Source organism: Euprymna scolopes, chromosome 37 (genome assembly GCF_053919585.1).
Source record: "Euprymna scolopes isolate OS-2025 chromosome 37, ASM5391958v1, whole genome shotgun sequence".
NCBI classification, from domain to species: Eukaryota; Metazoa; Mollusca; class Cephalopoda; order Sepiida; family Sepiolidae; genus Euprymna; species Euprymna scolopes.
In genome coordinates this window covers 23,705,960-23,725,796 of record NC_136518.1, presented here as the reverse complement: position 1 = coordinate 23,725,796, position 19,837 = coordinate 23,705,960, and the positions used below count along the sequence as shown (strand labels likewise).

At 34.2% G+C, this 19,837-nt stretch overlaps 1 protein-coding gene across 1 annotated transcript in view; it reads left to right on the top strand.

Moving 5' to 3' along the window:
• Positions 1–13,693, top strand: part of LOC145261007 (uncharacterized) — a 36,164-nt gene extending 22,471 nt beyond the window's left edge. The window contains exons 2-3 of the mRNA XM_080119134.1: positions 8,771–10,391; positions 10,473–13,693. Coding sequence (XP_079975260.1) covers positions 8,771–10,391; positions 10,473–13,693 — 4,842 coding nt within the window. The remainder of the gene's footprint in view (positions 1–8,770; positions 10,392–10,472) is intronic.
• The last annotated feature ends 6,144 nt before the right edge of the window (positions 13,694–19,837 follow it).

Genomic DNA, 19,837 nt, shown 5'->3' with positions numbered 1-19,837 from the left:
ATCATTTCCTCTGGGGTTTTTGAGCCTATAATTCAGATATACAATTCACTAACTTTTAAAAGGGTGATACTTTACTTCTGCATACGTAGTTTTTTAACCTTTCCACCTTTTCTTACATAGACATCACCACTTATCAAGGTCAAGAGGTCACTCGAGGATAAGGTGTACAGTAGAAATTGGACAATATAGTAACCGTTAGTAATGGAGATTCGGTAAATTTGTTAACTTATATGGAACGGCTCATCAAAACTTGTTTACATTAGACATGAAGACAACCGTATTGAAGTCCGCTGGAAAACAGAAGTTACAGAAGACAATTCCATAGGCGTGCAGTTCTCAGAAAGAAGCTTTGTTCATGGAATCTACGTTTAGGTTTAGGCACAGATAACGAATGGGGGAAGTTAGTGATAGTTTTTTCTGCTAGACGGGTGTTTCTTGTGAAAGTTTGGCGAAGGATGATCATCGAATGGAGCTCAGACGAGCACTTGCCAAGAAAATAACGATACAGCAAAGACAAACTCGCAACATCTCTTCTGTGAGAAGGAAGTTGCAGTGAAGAGAACAGGGCATCCCCCACAAGGCTATGAAGTCTATTTTTAACCGTATCAATGCAGAATAAGTTCTTTCTAGCAGCTCCTGCCCAGATGTGGCAACAGTACTCCATCCTCGGACGTACCTAGCTCTTATATAGATAGAGAATTGCAACTCAAGTACTTTCTCAAGCTTCTTATATTTGATATAAGCCTAGATTCAATTATGAATATTTAACGAAGGGACTTTGTCGAGTGTGGATATATTCTTTATTTATCAGAACACAGATTTCAGAAGAAAATACACACTATCGCTTTTAAATCATTTGTTTACAAAATGAATGCTTTGAAAAAGATTAAACTACAAACTAATCCTTTTCAATATATAAACGACGAAAATGACTCCCCTGCGGTGTATATGCTGTAAAAGTAAATAACTGACGTGGCTTTATTATTTTTAACCTCCTTTTTTCTTCACTCTCCTATTTGCATCCTTGATAACCAATTTGTGTATCTTCATTACTTTTCTTTCCCCTTTCCTTGATCTTTTGTCTGTATAACGTCATGACCTTTCCTTTCTTGTCATTCAACAGATCAATCTCCACGTGTTTCTGACAGCTATGCCACACTCCACCACACATATCTACCCTGTACAATCACTACCACCCGAAAAGGTAAACCGAATACACCCCAACGTTCCCGGCTATGTAACAACAATCAGACCGCATACAAGCTGCCCCAGTCGTTCGTATTACGTGACAGGGGACAAGGGAGAAGCGAAAAATCAAAATGTACCCGTTTGACACTAGATTATTTATATCCAATACTTGCAAGAGCTTACCGTGTTTTCTCCTACCCTTATGTCTAAGACTGAGGTGCCACCTATTGTGTGACAAATGAATGAGCGCTATACTTGCCTCTGGACCTTTCACCTCACGTGACGAGTACACAGCGGTATGGATTAGAGAAAAGTGTATTGTTTTCGGATTAATAAGTAAGTTATAATGGAATATAAGCCTTCATTATCGAAAAGCAACGGGAGGTGATCAGCTCCGATTTTTTAAATCAGCATTGTTATCGTCTTTGAGTTGAATCTTACTCAAAAAGAAAAGATTTGTGTTGCAGTAGCAGGGCCACATAGCTTTGCCCAGAGATATTGATAACAAAATGAACGGGTTAAGCGTATTTCTTTGAAAATAATCCTTTCTCGTTTTATAACTCTCCCAGTAATTATCCTTTTTGTTTCTCTTTTGTGTTTTCGTAGTGTATTTTTCTCTTACAGTAAAAATTAAAAAAAGTATTCTCCCAACTGATCTCAAGAAGGAATTACCTTAGTTCCTCAACATCTATCAAGAATAGGTCAAATAATATAAGTTATATATGCACGCACGCACAGAATTATGACTTTTATTGATATATGTATATATATATATATATATACATATATATATATTTCTGTAGAAATATATTTTCTTATTATATATCAATCCTTATATAAGAAGCTCAAGTGATTACAGAACAATATATATATGCTTATGCAAAAGTAATACCTACCATCACACATACATACACACACACGCATATATATATATATATATATATATATATATAATTTGCAGAGCGTGAGAGATGATATAAGTATTTTCAAGGTTATGTCAAGTCGCAGTTACCAATAGCCACGAAAACCAACAAACTGGAGGTCCAAAACTAAAGCTTCCTCCTTATTCAGGCTCATCAGTTAGACACATCCGAATTCGAGATTAAAACCTCAAATCTCTTTCATGCGAGGCGAGTACTCTGCCACTCGAACCAACGCGTCACACTCAGGAAAATCCATTATTTAACACAGATCAAGAAAACTGCGGCGAAACCTGACTATGGAGTCAACCTACTTCGTCTCAGACAAGTGATCTGGTCTTCAAACCAACGAATATCGAAGCCGATGTCTCAAAAGTAGAATTTTCTCACTCGCTAGGACGATGTCATCCAACATGCTACATGGATTTGTGTTTGCTAATATATTCATGTCATTTCTTTGGCACCCCAGCATATGTAGTGGTTATCATTGCATTACGCTAAGCTTATCGGGAAACTGTTCGTCTCAAGAGGCTTTAGTTTGTTTCAAGCCCCGATGGTGTTCTTCTTCAGCAAAAGAAGCTTTTTATGTGTGTTCAAGAGCAGATGGACTTTCTGATAATGGAAATATTGAAGGAGTTTTTTTTTTTCTGACATATGCTTCTTTTATTTTTTTTATAACATTTGCATGTTTTTGTTACAGCATCGTTTATTTGTAAATAATTTCTACAAAAAAAATGGACCCCGCAAAATTATTAAAACTCAACTATATGAATTTGTGTGTGCGTATTTTTATTCTTCTAGCTTGGTTGAATCTTTCTGATACATGCTTTTTTATTTCTTTCTATCAGTTACCTGTTTTTGTTACTGCATCCTTAATGTGTTTATAGTTTTACAAAATAAAAATAAAAAAGCGGGCACTGCTTTATTAAAACTCAACTGTATGGATTTGCGTTTGCGTATTTTTGATTTTTTTCCGCTTTGTTGAATCTTTCTGCTTTCCACTACCCTGTCGAATCTTTGCAACTCTCGCTTCAGTTGTATACCGTATGTACCGCAGATTCAATGTGGATATGGATATTTGTCTTCTTTCTTTTTCCTATTCTGTATAGAAGAATTTTCTCCCATAGGTCTGAAATTTGACGAAAGACAGATAAGTGGCGCATTTTTTATGGTGGACTTCCCTGACTTTCAGAAAAGGAAACTAAAAATGCCTGAGTGCGAAGATTGAATTTGACCCAAACGCCGCTCGAAACAGAGGCGAAGATGTAATAAGATTTATATATATATATATATATATATATATATATATATATATATATATATATATTTTGTGTACAGAAAGTTGTTAGTTGAGACAGGTCATTGGTACCGTCGGTTTCAAGCCCGATAATAAGGCCCGTTTAAGGTATCCTTATCAAGCTCTCTTCAGCTAATTGGCTGAAAAGAGCTTGATAAGGATACTTTAAACGGGCCTTATTATCGGGCTTGAAACCGACGGTACCAATGACCTGTCTCAACTAACAACTTTCTGTACACAAAATATAAGTACGCTCTTAAAATTTGGATTTTCCTTTTAATTGAGCACTCTGCTGGAATTCTTTTTCCAAAAAAAACTAATCATATATATATATATATATATATATATATGTCATATTAGTTGTTAATAACAAATATTACTTGAAAAGAAAAACTTCTACGGTGTGTAAAAGCATTCCATACTTTCTTCAAATGGCGGGTGTTTCAAACCCCTTGGAAATGCGTTGACTGGAAATTTCAAATAAGAGCTGGTTTGCGGAGAATATTTCAACAGTACTGAATGAAGCTATTCATTATTTGTTCAAATTTACTGTAAATTTTCATGTTAGTTTATTTTTTTAAATATTTCTAATAGTATTTTTATTACAGTAGTTTTATTAAATTATTTAATCTTAATTATGTTTAAACAAGTTGCAATATTATGATCTGGATTCGTTGTTCTGTGGGAATGTGGTACACTATTTATACTATTTTTACTATTTTTTTTTAAATTCATTTAATTTTATCCGCCTATTTGACTTGTCTAAATAAGCAGAATGATAGAAATACACTATATAAAAACAGCAGTTGCATGGATGCATGGGTGGATGAATAAGTAAATGAAGAAATGACTAGAATGGATGAAAAACAAGGAGCATGGAGAATTAAAGCAAATAATAACAACAAAAGAAGGAGATTAATATGATACACATAAAAATCAGGAAAAATTGCAAGTCAAACAGGATTTCTGAAAACAGTGAACTCCAATTATGCCAAGATGTAAACGGAGGAGAAACATAAACGTAACGACCAAATCTCACAAAAACGTAACTCTACTGGAGTAGGGCACGGGAAGAGCGGCAAGATCACAATATAGACGCCAAATGGCCGAATGACATAAAAGGAAAGTTACTAAAAATAAGAGGCAAAGGGCTAAATCGGCAAGGGAACCCCCATAACAACCATGCTAAAATAGCAAATTGAAGGTCACCAAGTAACATAATGAGACAAAGCATGCAATATTACACGTGAAATACTAATTCAAAACTCGAAAAGATGTGATCATAGAACAGACGGGCATGAAATAAATGACCAAATCCCCTGCAAAATGAAACTCTGTAGACCATATACGCCGAGAAGAATCTGGTAGAGACTGTTCACAAACACACTCTGATAAGATTATATATATATATATATGTATATATATATATATATATATATATATATATATATATATATATATATATATATATTCATACAATGTTTATTACAACACGTCGTGCCATTGGTTTCATTACGCCGAAACAACCATAAGAGGTTTGAAAGTGTCAGCGTAAATTCATCATAGACAATGAAAAAACTGAAACAATGCAAAGTGAAAAAAAAACAGAGAAAAAAAAGTTAAACGAGCGTCTAAGACACGGAGTTTCAAATTTTAAAAACAGAACTTAATAATCGACGCCAATAGATTATGGAAAGAACAAAGCGCGCGTGTATGTAAGTGTATGAGTGTGTGTGTGTGAGAGAGAAAGAGAGGGAGAGGGAGGGAGTGTGTTAATGTGTGTGTATGTACATGTGGTTGTGTATGCATGTGTGCCCACGCGCGTGTGTATATATATATATATATATATATGTATATATATACATATATATATATACATATATATATACATATACATATATATACATATACATATATATATACATATATATATACATATACATATATATACATATATATATACATACACATATATATACATATACATACATATATATACATATACATATATATATACATATACATATATATATATATATATATATATATATATATATATATATATATATATATATATAGCGGGGGTGTTATGGAAGAACGTCTCTGAAAAGGTAAATGCTCTGCTTAAACGAACACATAACCCCATAAAAATAAATTAACAGTCATAAATATATAATGAAATAAAACATGAATATATTAATCGTCTATATATCTATAAAAACAGAGATGTGTGTGCCACAGACGATTTCTGATTGGTTAATCCAATAATCACATCTCCTAAAAAACTATGGTTCGTAGGCTCTTAGCTTTACCATAAAATATTATGGCTTTATTTATTGTCCATCTTGGAAGGCTTTAATTTTTTCCTAACTTGCGATTTACACATTACAAAAATACGAAACTAACTTACAATCTAACAATCGAACCTCCGACATCACGGCCGCCATTATGAAACTAAACTAAAAAAAAAACAAAAAAACGCGCGTCCACTCCATTTCGGGTTTGGGTACTTGTGCAGTTTTCCATTTACATTAAAAAATGGAAATATTTAAAAAATATATATATTGTACGTACTCGTCATGGGATAAAGTTTTCCTACAGAAAAAATCACGTAATTTCATCAGGTAGTTATTTTTTTAAAGCGAAAAAAGAAAAAAAATCAACGCTACAAGCGAAATTAAACAGAAAGTTCAAGTAGGGGGATTTCCCTTTTTTTTTTTTTAAGCGAGGCCAAATTTCGCGAATTTGGCCTTTTTTTAAAGCAGTTTGGCCTTCAAAATTTCTGTTTGGCCATTTTCTTCACCGATGAAATAAAAAAAGCAAATAAAAACAACGCAATAAAACTTTTAAAAATACGGCACACTTTGGTTGTTCTTGTTTTTTTTTTTTTAAATTTTCCTTATTTTTGTATTTTTTTTCAAGATAATACTATTAAATGGACACTATTATGCCAAATTAGCCCCCCCCAAAAAAAATGCACAAAAATTCGAGATTTAAGGTTTTGACGAGATAATTTAGCGAATTGTCCGGACTATTGCGAGAGAACCATCCATTAGTTTTTCCTGAAATTTTGCCACAAATTGTATTTCAATACATAGATGTGCACTGCATAGTAACAACATTTTTTTGCCGAAAATTCCCGTTGCGTCCCCAGATTTCATGTTTGAAGAGACGATTTTTTTAAGCTGTTGACACACATGTTTTGGAAATCTAGCAAACATTATTTTTCCTGAAATTTTTTAATATTTAAAAATAAATTATGCCGGCTGATACACTTTTAAAACTTTTTTTTAAAGCTCGCAAGATAAAATTTAAAAATACTTATTTCTATATATATATATATATATATATATATATATGAAACTAAACTACAACTACTACTACTAGCCAGCACACACGCACGTTCACTACCGTCACGTTGTTATGGCAACCAAATCCGCTGACGTACATAAACAGTAAACACACACAGTAAATGTGATTTTCTTCATTTTCTCATTTTATTATTTGGTATACTTTCTTTTACTACATTTTATGACAAGACTCCCAAATACTTTTGTGAATTATAGTTTTCGACTGTTATAAAACCTACCGGTATTCCGATAAATTAATTTTTCTTATGTTTATATATTATTCATCTACCCATTATCGTCTGCAAAATTTTTCTTCATTTTCCTTTCTGCCATTTCTATTCATTGTTTTTTGTTCTAATCTACATACAATTTATTTCATTCAATTTTAATCTACAAAAAATATCAATTACTGCTTTATAAAAATTTATTTTCACCTTTATTTTTACAATATTTCCTTTCTGCCAATTTATTTTTACATATCACATACTTACAACGTATTGTCTGCACATTTACTTTATTTTACCATTATCTACACAATATTTTCTTTCCATCAAACATTTTTTTAACTAGCACTTATTTACATCTTATAGTCTGCCTTTCTATCAAAAAAAATTTAACTATCACTTACTTACATCTTATAGTCTGCACATTTTTTTTATTATAACATATTGATAATATTTTTATTTCCGTTAACACTTTCATTCATTATTTCTGTTTAACCTGCGTTTAATCAAACACTTTACAATTACCGTTTAGTCAATAACGACCTATTTTATTTTTCTTATCTTACACCTGATTACATCCATCATTCCCCTCCCCTTTACTTTTTTTCACGGTTTCTTATTTCTAGTAATTCCCTGGATAACCACTGATTGGGTAATAATTAACTATTTCATGTAGAATGCGCCCTGCAAATTTTGGCTACAACTGGTGTTCTTTTTTTTTATGTTTTTTTTTTGCGTTGTTCTGTTTGGTTGGCTGCTTTCGTTGTTATATATATATATATTTCTTTTCTGGATCACCAATATGACAACACCAAATGCAAGTGCTTTTTTGTGTTTGTTTGTTTTTTTTTTTGCGTTGTTCTGCTCGGTTGACTACTTTAGATGTTATTATATATTTTTTTTTTTGCTTTGGATAAATAACATAACAACAAAAACAAATAACATTTACAAATAGTGATTTCTTCATATCATGAATACAATTTCTTCGCGACGGAAACTGTAAATCTACCACCAACAATATATATATGTATCTATACGTTTCTATACGGGCGTTACAGTAAACTAATACCGAAATTTCAGCGGCTGCGGCGGGGGGGGGGGTATTACCCACAAGTTCCAAACATTTAAAAACAATTCGAAATTTAATTTGGTTTTGTTGTCATATTATTTATCCACAAAAAAAAAACACAAAAAAAATCAGTTCTAGCCAACATGTGGCCCTATAAGCAGGGCGCATTCTACATGATAGCCGCCAGTTGGCATGCAGGGGCCTCTTTTGTATATGTTCGCCAAAAAAAGTTATGTCTAATAAGTAACAAAAAAAAAAACTCACCTTTTAGAAAAACAACATTGTATAAAAACCACAATATGTTTATTGGTTACAAAACGGGGGATCGATTTGGTATGACGTTGTAACTAAAAATTTATCAACCCTTAACAATTGTCGCAATAATAAAACAGACAAATCTTATTTTATAGTTCACATGAATTGTACCTAAACCCCCGAAATAAAATTAATTTTCCCTTTCTTTCTTTCATTTTACAGACTCAACACAATCTTGCAAATTAAGCAAGGTATTACCAGTTTTTAAAAAAATTACTGACCATACTTTTGTTAATTGTTATGTTAAAATATTTTCTACTTACAACTTTCTATTACTGACTGCTTGCTTACATTATTTACAGATTTAAAAAAATATTAATCTTGATTTTGAAATTCTCTTGTATTTAATATTTTTAAACATTTTTGAACGAATTTAACCAAACGATTGATTTGAATACTTTCGTCAGTCCATTTTGCATTACTTTCATTACACTTATATTACTGCTGTTAATTTGGAAAACATTACTATCAATTATGCCAAAAAAGGAAAAGTCATCCATAAGTGCATCGAGGCATCAACTAATGAAAAGACGGCGCAACAATCAACAGTTAATGTGCCCTACGACATTGCCGAACACCCAGGGAATGCTAGGGACGTATTTGTTGAAAATGGTCGTTTGGGTCATTCGGCTGGGGGTGCTTCTTCCTTCTTTGCAGCTTCGACGGCAATTGATGATAATTTAAATTTGCCTGGGCCTTCGACAAGTACTTTCTTAATCGCAACATTAGACGGTTCACTGCACGCCAATCTCCCCATTTACCTAAATGAAAGGAATAACATTCACGTTATTTCTCAAGCTTCAATGGATGAAGACCAAAGAGAAATTTATTTGGACAGAAATTCTTCAAGCTCGGCTGAAGAGCAACAAAAAAATCATCTTAAAAGAAAGGCATTACGTCAGGCTGCTGTACGTGCTTCTGAAACCGATGAACAACGAGACAGACGTTTAAGGATAAATGATTCGGCCTTGTCCACTGCACGCGCTTCAGAAAATGCAGAGCAACGAGACAGACGTACAAAGGGTCATATAGAATATAGAGCCAATTTGGAAGGACATTCAAGAGCAACAAAGTCACGCTGGTCTTTAAAAGCATTCAACTATATTCCCTCTTCTAATTATGCTGAACACGCTGACATAAAAATAGGCTCTATGTATAAGAAATGCTCCCATTGTCTCGCGAAAAGATGGCCAAGTGAGCCAGCGGGAATATGCTGTTCAAATGGCAAGGTGAAACTCCCACTTCTTGAAGAACCTCCACAACCGCTACTACGCTTGCTCACAGGTTCAAATCCTGAATCAAGAACCTTCTTGAAAGAAATAAGGCAATACAATTGCGCCTTTCAAATGACGTCTTTCGGATCCAGTTACCAATATGAAGGGGGGTTTATGCCAACATTCAAAGTACAGGGTCAGGTGTACCATCTGATTGGATCTCTTCAGCCAACTGAAAATGAGGCACCTCAATTTCTTCAAGTTTACTTCATGTCAGACTATCTGAAACAAGCTCAAAGAAGGAATTCATTTGCATTTGCCTGCAACAATGACACAATCACTTCCAACAATCGACTAAAATTGATTTGGGACCTTCAAAGCATGCTTCATGAATACAACAACTATGTACGGAGCTTCAAATATGCTCTAGAATTAAATCCTGCTGATAATTTTAGCATTGTCATCGATGCAGACAACCGACCATCCACTGAACATGCAGGTCGGTTTAATGCTCCTTCTTTTAATGAAATCGCAATACTTCTTAGTGGTGACCAACACCATTCTCGAGATATTGTCATCAGACACCGGGATGCTGGTCTCCAGCGCATAAACGAAACTCACAGATCATACGATGCGCTTCAATATCCTTTAATGTTTGTTCGTGGAGAAGATGGTTACCACTTTGGAATTCCTCAATTTGACCCATCTACTTTGGAATATAATTTTTCCAAAACAGTTTCTTGTAAGGATTTCTATGCTTACAGATTTATGATTCGGGACCAAAAGGATAACAGTGACCAGAATAATGATACTGGTGATTATAATACTACTACTACTAATAATGATAATAACAACAATAGAAATATTTATTTCAATCATTTACATCGGTTTCAAGACCTTTACAATCAGTATGCTACTGACATGTGTGCTAAAATGGAATCAGAACGCCTATGCTACATCAGAAATAATCAGGCAAAATTGCGTTGCGACAGCTACATACATTTGAGGGATGGTCTTAACAGAGATGCAGATCCAAACAATCTAGGCAAGCTTTGTATTCTGCCCTCCACATTTACTGGTGGACCCCGCTATATGCACGAAAGGACTCAGGATGCGATGACAATTGTGAGGCACTACGGTAGGCCTGCTTTGTTTATAACCTTCACATGTAACCCAAATTGGAAGGAAGCCCAGGTTGAACTTTTCAAGGGCCAATCAACAACAAACCGTCATGATATCTTAGCAAGAGTATTTCACTTGAAACTTAAAAAATTGATGGATTTGATAAAACTAGGTGAGATTTTTGGACCTGTCCGAGGAAACATGTATACAATCGAATGGCAGAAAAGAGGTCTTCCTCATGCTCATATTCTAATTTGGCTCGTGGATAATATATGTTCGAATGACATTGATAAAATCATCTCTGCAGAACTACCAGATCCGTCTGTTGACAGGGATTTATATAACATGATAAAGGTGCATATGATTCATGGACCATGCGGCCCTGGTTTTAGAAGAGACTTACCATGTGTTACAGACAACAGGATATGCACAAAAAGGTATCCTCGCCAGTTTATTAGTGAGACACAGACTGATACTGATGGATATCCATTGTACAGACGACGAAGACCCGAAGATGGTGGCTTCACTGCGACCGTAAGAAATTACGAGATCGACAACAGATGGGTCATACCATACTGCCCAATTCTTATCAGCACCTTTGATGCCCACATAAATGTCGAATTTTGTGCTTCTGTTCATTGTATCAAATATGTTTGTAAGTACATCAATAAGGGTTCTGATGCCGCCTCCTTTGGTCTCCATAACGACAATACAAGAGATGAAGTCCTACAATATCAGGTAGGGCGTTACATTAGCAGTAGTGAGGCATTTTGGCGAATATTTGGATTCCCTATCCATGATAGGCATCCACCAATTCAACGTCTGGACATTCACCTTGAAAATGGACAGCGAGTGTACTACACCCCGACAACCGCACAAAATATAGTACAAGCACATAGACAGACAACTTTGACTGCTTTTTTCAGGCTGTGTGAAAGTGATGACTTCGCCAAAACTTTAATCTATTCTGAAATTCCTTCATACTACACATGGAATAAAAAGCGTTGGATTCGCAGAACTATCGGGAGACGAGTTGAAGGTGCTGAAGGTATTAGATGGAATGATTGCCTTGGACGTGTCTATACTGTACCTCCAAATCAACACGAATGTTTCTATCTGCGAATTCTGCTTCATGAAGTTCAAGGGCCAACAAGCTTTGAAGATCTTCGTAAATTCGGTAACCGAGTTTGGCCTACCTACAGGGAAGCCTGTATGGCTCGAGGTTTACTTGAGGATGACACTCGCTGGGAAGCCACCTTAGCTGAAATTGCTGCCTCATATTCAGCTCGGCGACTTCGAAAAATATTTGTTAAAATATTACATTTCTGCAGTGTTGGAAACGCATTTAACTTGTGGTTGAAATTCAGAAATAGCCTTTCCGAAGATTTTTTGCATCAGGCTCAAGTGCGCCTTCCAGAAATTCAACTTGATTATTGTGATGAGTTTTACAATAGGGCATTAATAGATATAGAGGACAAACTTATTCTTATAGGTGGAAAATATTTGCAATCATATGGTCTGCCACAAACTGAACGTACCAACAATGAGCAAATTCCAACTCTAATACTTGAGGAAACATCCTATGATGTCGATTCTTTAACAAGCTACATCAATGAAATGATGCCTAAGCTACTTCCTGAGCAGCTGTTCGCTTTCAACACAGTTACCACCACCGTTTTCAGACGTGCTGGTGGAATTTTCTTCCTTGATGCACCTGGAGGCACCGGAAAAACATTTGTTACCAAATTAATTTTGGCCAAAGTTAGGCAAACTAATACTATTGCCATTGCCGTCGCGTATTCTGGCATCGCTGCTACTCTTCTTCCTGGTGGCAGAACAGCACACTCTATGCTTAAAATACCACTTGACTTAATTTCAGCTCCAACGGCAGTTTGCGATATCACCAAAGATAGTCCCAGAGCACAGCTACTTCGACAAACAGAAATTATTGTGTGGGATGAGTGCACCATGGCTCATAAAGGGGCTTTTGAGGCTTTAGATAGAACTCTTCGGGATATAAGAGATGACCAACGATCCATGGGTGGTGTTACCCTTCTACTTTCAGGTGACTTTCGCCAAACACTACCTGTGGTCCCAAAGGGAACCAGAGCTGATCAGGTACGTGCCTGCCTAAAATCATCCTATTTATGGAGACAAGTAAAAACACTTCCGTTAACAACTAACATGCGTGTTAAACTTAATGGAGATGGAGCAATGGAAAAGTTTTCCCACGACCTTCTGAAAATTGGCCACGGAAAAGTTCCAGTAGATTCCACTGGCCACATCAAAATTAACAATATATGTAGCCATGTCAATACTCTCGACGATCTTATAACATCAGTTTTCCCAAATCTGATTGACAATTTTCGCAATCGCGATTGGCTCTGTGAAAGAGCTATATTGGCACCCACAAATTCAGTTGTAAGAGAAATTAATCGACGTATGCTAGACAGTCTTCCTGGTACGATTAAAATGTTTAAATCAATCAATGCAAATATGGATCCACTTGACAATGTTAAATTCCCCATTGAATTTCTTAATAGTCTTGATATTTCTGGTCTTCCCGATCCTGTTTTGCTCCTCAAGGTGGGATGCCCCATAATTCTCCTAAGAAATATAACACCACCGAAATTGTGCAATGGTACTAGACTTGTTATCAATAGAATGTCCGAAAACGTCATTGATGCTACAATAATTACTGGATGTGGAAAAGGAGAGGATGTCTTGATACCTAAGGTGACATTGACTACATCAGGAAGAGAAGCGCCCTACGTTTTCAGAAGAATACAGTTTCCTCTTCGGGTTGCATTTGCTATGTCAATAAATAAATCCCAAGGTCAGACATTGTCCGTGGCTGGAATGCACTTGAAAGAATCTTGCTTCTCTCATGGACAACTTTATGTTGGATGTTCTCGAGTGGGTAGCAAAAATAGTCTGTATGGATTCATGCCGAACAACAAAACAAAGAACGTTGTATACACTGAAGTTCTATAAATCCTCTACACCGTGTATGACTGTATATTTTTTAAAATTTGTGATTTTTCAATACATAACTGGAATATTAGTTGTTGCTGTAAATTAAAATTTAGCAAGTTATATCATTTCCTCATCGAATTAATAATGAGAAAAAATTCATATACTTTTTTTTCATTATTAATTTTGTTTTTTTATTACACATTTTACGGTAATATTTCAAGAAATAACAACTTAAAAAAATTATTTTTTTTCCTTAAACCAAAATAAACATTAAAATAAAAGATGCTGATAAAAATCGAACAGAAATAAAAAAAGAAAATTGATCAGCTTAAATTATAACATTAACATTGCAAAATATACCAAACTATATTCAGACATTGGGCTACATATCTACATTTTATGCAGACATTTTGCACCCAAGGGCTCAAAGTTTAACGATTTTACCTTTTCAGAACTCTGCCACACTCCTCCACCAATTTTGACTCTAATAACTTGACATTTTATGTGTAGGTCACTTGGACCTGAATCGAACTTTTTAATTTCCGTTGAGCCCGACAAAAACTAATCCTAAGGTGTCAAATCTATGATCAAAGTTTAACATATTTGACCTTTGCTATCTTTACCAAACTACAGGGTCTAATCACTTGAAATTTGACAATTTTAGGTCTAAATACTTGAAGTTTTATATATAAATTACTTGGATCGAGGTCACACTTTTTCATTTGTTTTGACCCCAAAAAGATAACAGCTAAAGGGTCAAAATTGCGGTCACATTTCAAAAGAATTGATACCTTTGCTATCTCTACTCTACTTCTCTGCGAATATTGTGTCCAAACACTTGAAATCTTAAATGAAGATTACTTGAACCTGGATGCAACTTTATATTTTAGTCTGTGCTCGAAAAAATATATTTTAAGGGGTCAACATTAGAGTCAAAGTTCAAAAATATTTTACCTTTGTGGTCTCTACCAAACTACTTGGTGTAAACACTTGAACTTTGACATAAAGCATAGTCATAATGAGTTTAATCTTTTTTATTCGTTCTGGACCGAAAATTTCGCTGCCATGGAGTCAAAGTTAACATATTTGACCTTTATGGTCTCTACTAAACTACTCTGCTAATGTTGGGCCTAAAATATTGAAATCTAACTTGCAGTGTATTCAGACATTCGTCTCGCAATCTAAATAGATTTTGGGTGGAAATTTCGCAGCCGAGCGGTCCAAGTTCAAATATTTGACCTTTTTGAATTATACCACACTCCTTTACCAATTTTGGGTCTAAACACTTGAGATTTTACATGTAGGTTACTTGGACCTGGGTACAAAATTTTTCATTTGCTTCGAGCGCAAAAACATAACTGCTAAGAGACAAAAATTGCGGTCAAATTGATACATATTACATTTATACGTTTTCTACCAAATTACAATTCAATGTCAATTTGGAGTCTAAACACTCAAAATTTGAGATACAGATTTTTAAGAAAGAGAGAGATAGCGAGATATATATAGAGAGTAAGTAGAGAGATTGTCTGTTCGCTTTGCTCTGACGTCACAATAAAAATACGAAAAATATATCCAGTTTGGTAGAAAAGTAACTTATCTTGCCTTTTATAACATTTATTTGTTATATATTTGTTTTTTGACAACTTTTTCGAATATATGTGTACAGTAATACAAACCCACATTCATTTTGATTTTAAAAAAATTCATTTTGATTAAAAAAAAATAGTTTAATTTTAATATTTGCTTATTGTCTTAACTCATATCAAATGTTTTGCTTGTGTTCTGCTTCAAATATTCATAATTTTACATGCATAATTTTCATTTAATTATATTAAATAAACTTCAAGTTTACTACAAATCAAATCGTGTTCCTTCACTTTTTTAAAATGTAATTTAAAAGTAATTAAAGAACGCATTCTAATCTTTAAAATCTATAATACAACGAAATATTCAAGTGCTTATAATACTTGAACAAACAACTTGTGTTTTTTTTAATTATCTTTTTATTATTAATATTAGATGAGTTTCAGTATAAATCATGGTGTTCTTTATTTCAATCCAATTTTGAAGTTTTGTAACGCTGTCTGTAAAAATTACTGTTGATTATTGACAGTCTAAGAGTTCCACATATCTTGCTTGTTGGGACTTCGGCGATGACGTCATTTTTTCAGCTGGCCGGCCATTTTTTTTTTTTTTTTTTTTTTTTTTACACAGAGATCACCACTTATCAAGGCCCGGAAGCCACTCAGGGATAAGGGTTATTGCAAGTACATTATGTTAGTGAGGAGATTTGATGAAGTGTTTACTTAAGGGGGCGGTTCATTAGGAATTTGTTAACATTAGACTTGAAGACATCCAAGTTGTAGTCCGGAGGGAAGCAGGCAGACGGAACAGAGTTCCACAGGCATGCAGTTCTAAGAAAGAAGCTTTGTTCATGAAATCCGCGTTTTGATTTAGGCACAGATATAGTTTATATTTATAACGAAGGCCACGCCACCATCCCCCCACCAAAAGGGGAAGCCTGGCATTTTCTCACCCGAAAGGGGGGAGCTTGGCAGTTTCTCCCACCAAAGGAGGGAGCCGGTGTCCCCCCCAAGGGTGGGGGGGGCGAAGAGGCCAGGAGGAGGTGACTTTTTTCTTTTGGGGAGGGGGAAGCCTCCAGGCACCCTCCTCCCTGAAGGTGGGGTTGGGGATTATCTCTCCCTGAAGGGGGGAGGCCGGCACCAAGCATGTAAATCCAGAGGGGTGACTTTTTTTGTTACCACTCGGAGTGGGAAGGGGGCCGATCACCCAGGCAACGCCGGGTAACCCCTGCTAGTTTAAAATAAATTGCTGATGAATTTACGCTGACGATTTCCAACCTCTTATAGTTTATTCGGCGTAATGAAACCAATAGGACGATCTTGAAATATGTATATATAGTGTCGTAATAAATATTGTATCTTCAGTTCTCACATCCACGATCGATCACTTTATTGCATTTTTTCATTACCTCCTGACACGCTATATATATATATATATATATATATATATATATATATATATATATATATATATATATATTATCTTAAATCCTACGCAATTTTTCAGTGTCAAACCTAGAAATAAAAAGAATTCAGCAATCATCTAATTAAAACTTAATAAGTAGGTAAGGTTCGTTCATGTAAATTAGTTAACCTTCATAAAATCGCTTGGATATCTGAGTATATATAAGTCGTCCGTTTTAATGATTTTGCCAAAATAAATAAGCTTTTACTATCAAGGTGAGAGTGTGAAAACACAACGCAACCTCAAAGTCATGTATATATATATATATATATATATATATATATATATCAGTGAGTGTGTGTACGTCTATATGACCGCTATAAACTTCTATTTGTGCACCTGTTGTCTGATTTTCTAGGCAAATTAACTAACGAAAAGTTACTTGACTGAATCTATCACCTGATCACCTTCATTTTCGAGTATATCCACAGAAGGGGGGGAGTGTATCCCATGGGGTGGCAGTGTCACGCCAACCACATCAACTGAAATAACTCGTAAAACTCGACAGCAGAAAAGAGATTTCATATAATCCGGGCAATTTTATGACGGAAATGAAAAATTGCCGACCATAGTTGATAGCGTGCAAAAATGGGTGTCTGTGCGGGAAGAAAGAGCAGAATTATCGATTCTGTCTGAGCTGATCGATTGTATTAGGCTGGACACGATATTAATTATCTACGGCGAGTGCAACCGCATTATCCGAATATTAGTATATCAAATTAAATATCGATCCAAATAGACATATCTCCCTCTTTCTTTATTTTCATAGATGTATTACTATGCTAATGGACTTTCTTGTAGTACGGCTTTAAATTTTTATTAATCCATCTAACATTTACAGCTAATGGATTAGCACAATATATATTCTTGTGTATACCCACACGCACACATACACGCACATATATATATATATATATATATATATATATATATATTTATAATTGAATACTAATTATTTTTATACTATCAGAAACTAGTGTTTCGTGCTTACGCAATCATCAATCTAGAATCATAATTCCTGTTGGTCAGGAGGTTCAAACTTAGTCACAAAATCATCTTTGACTCAGTTTGTCAAGCCTATACTTCCGGACACTTAACAAATGCTACAATAATAAACTCTCAATTTGCGGGCGAATATAAGACAATCTATAGTGTTCGAGCGACAGGAACTCGTAAACATTACATAAACGCTAGTTTATTGCTTCTTAGATTCTATTCTTCAGACAGCGCTACTATATATATATTCTATTCTTCAGACAGCTGCTACTATATATATATATATATATATATATATATATATATATATATATATATACATATATATGCGTGTGTGTGGGTGTTTGTGTGTGTATGTGTATGTATATGTGTGCGTGTGTGTATAGTGCAAACTTTATTTGAACAAAGAACTTTGCTTAATATATACCCACATTTTTCTGCAAATTTATTCAAATTCTATTCCTTTCATATATATTGAATAAATAAATATTTCTACTTACCTACAGCACTTATTACTATGGAGCACTATATTATAGACACCGTAGCTTCATCTTATTTCATCTATACACTAACATTCCCACTTGCACAATATATTTTATTTTAATACATTAAAGGACAGGACGTTTTACTCTATCACCGTTTTTTTTATTGGCTAAGCAGGCATCTACATAATTGTTAATCGAATTCATGCTAATTTATTTTCCAATCAAAATTCTAGTGTTTCCGTCATAAAGAGGACAGTGCAATGCTCATTATTCATTATATACTTTTAGATATGCGCTCTTAATGTTTACAAGCTTTGTATATTTAATTAGATAAGATCGATGAATAAAATAAAATACCACTTATTCAGATATAATCGATGGTTTTGATTTTAATGCAAATTATCAATACTTTCGTTGATTGATCTCAAAATAAAACTCTAATTGCATTGTGTACTTCCTGTAGTTATATAAATTTAAGGAAATTAGAAGTACAAATGGGTGTATTTTATTATTTAAATGAGTTGAGTAATTTTGCTGTTTTCTTTTTGTGTTTCTTTTATTGTATTAAAATTAGGAACTTTTGAAAGAGTCAGAAATGTAGCAATTCCCATGCAAACGCACCAGAATGTATGAAGAATTAACGGTAACAAGCACTGACCTCACTTTGCAGAAAGCTACAAAAACTAACCTCGTCGAAATAATTGCCTTTGAACTGGATGTATTTTCTAGAACCACTGGCCGCTTGTGATTCTTACATTCTCAGGAAACATCTATCTTCCGTGAAAGTTGACTTATTAAGTCGAAGTTAAATGTCTTACCAGAATTATTTCTATATTTTGAAAATGCTTTTGTTGCTTTATTTCACCATTATTAGTGTTTTAACCTAAAATATAAAACACATTTACTTTGAAAATTATTGTTACTACACTTACTACTAAATTTTTATTGGCTGATTTTAATTTTTATATATAAATGTACAATTGCCATGGTTAATGTATTCACTTAGATTCTAATTAAATTGGTTATAAATGATGTATTAATTGAAGCATTTTACGCGATTATAATATAACGCATGCGATAAACCGAAATATTTATGATACTACCGGAAAATTTCAAGGTGATGTATGGAAAGTATTTTTAAAGTTTCAGCTGGATACGTGGAGGAAACTCGCGATAAAATCATCAAATGATGATATGTAGAAGTGTTCTTCAAAGACCATCAAGAATAATTGCAACTGACGACTGTTATCCAATTGACCTCGTTTATCTTACAAATATCAATACCATAGATTTAGCCCTAAAGAAAAGAGGATATTAAATCCGTCTTGAGTTTTGGGTGTAATGGCAACTATAAATTAACAATTTTCTCTTTATCTGCCTGCCCGTTCTTGTCGCTTTCTTTTTCTATTTTGTTTCTATTGGATTGCAATGGAGGTTTACAACTTACTTGTGGAAACCTAATTTAGTTTTCTTTTTTCTCGTTATTTTATAAATCTTTTCACACTCTGTAAAGTGGACACTTGCGATTTCATGCATTTTCATTTTTTTAATTCAATGATAAAGCACATGGAATCTTTGTAACTTTATTAAAAAGATAACTTATATAAAGAAATGTGTACACTCTACTATC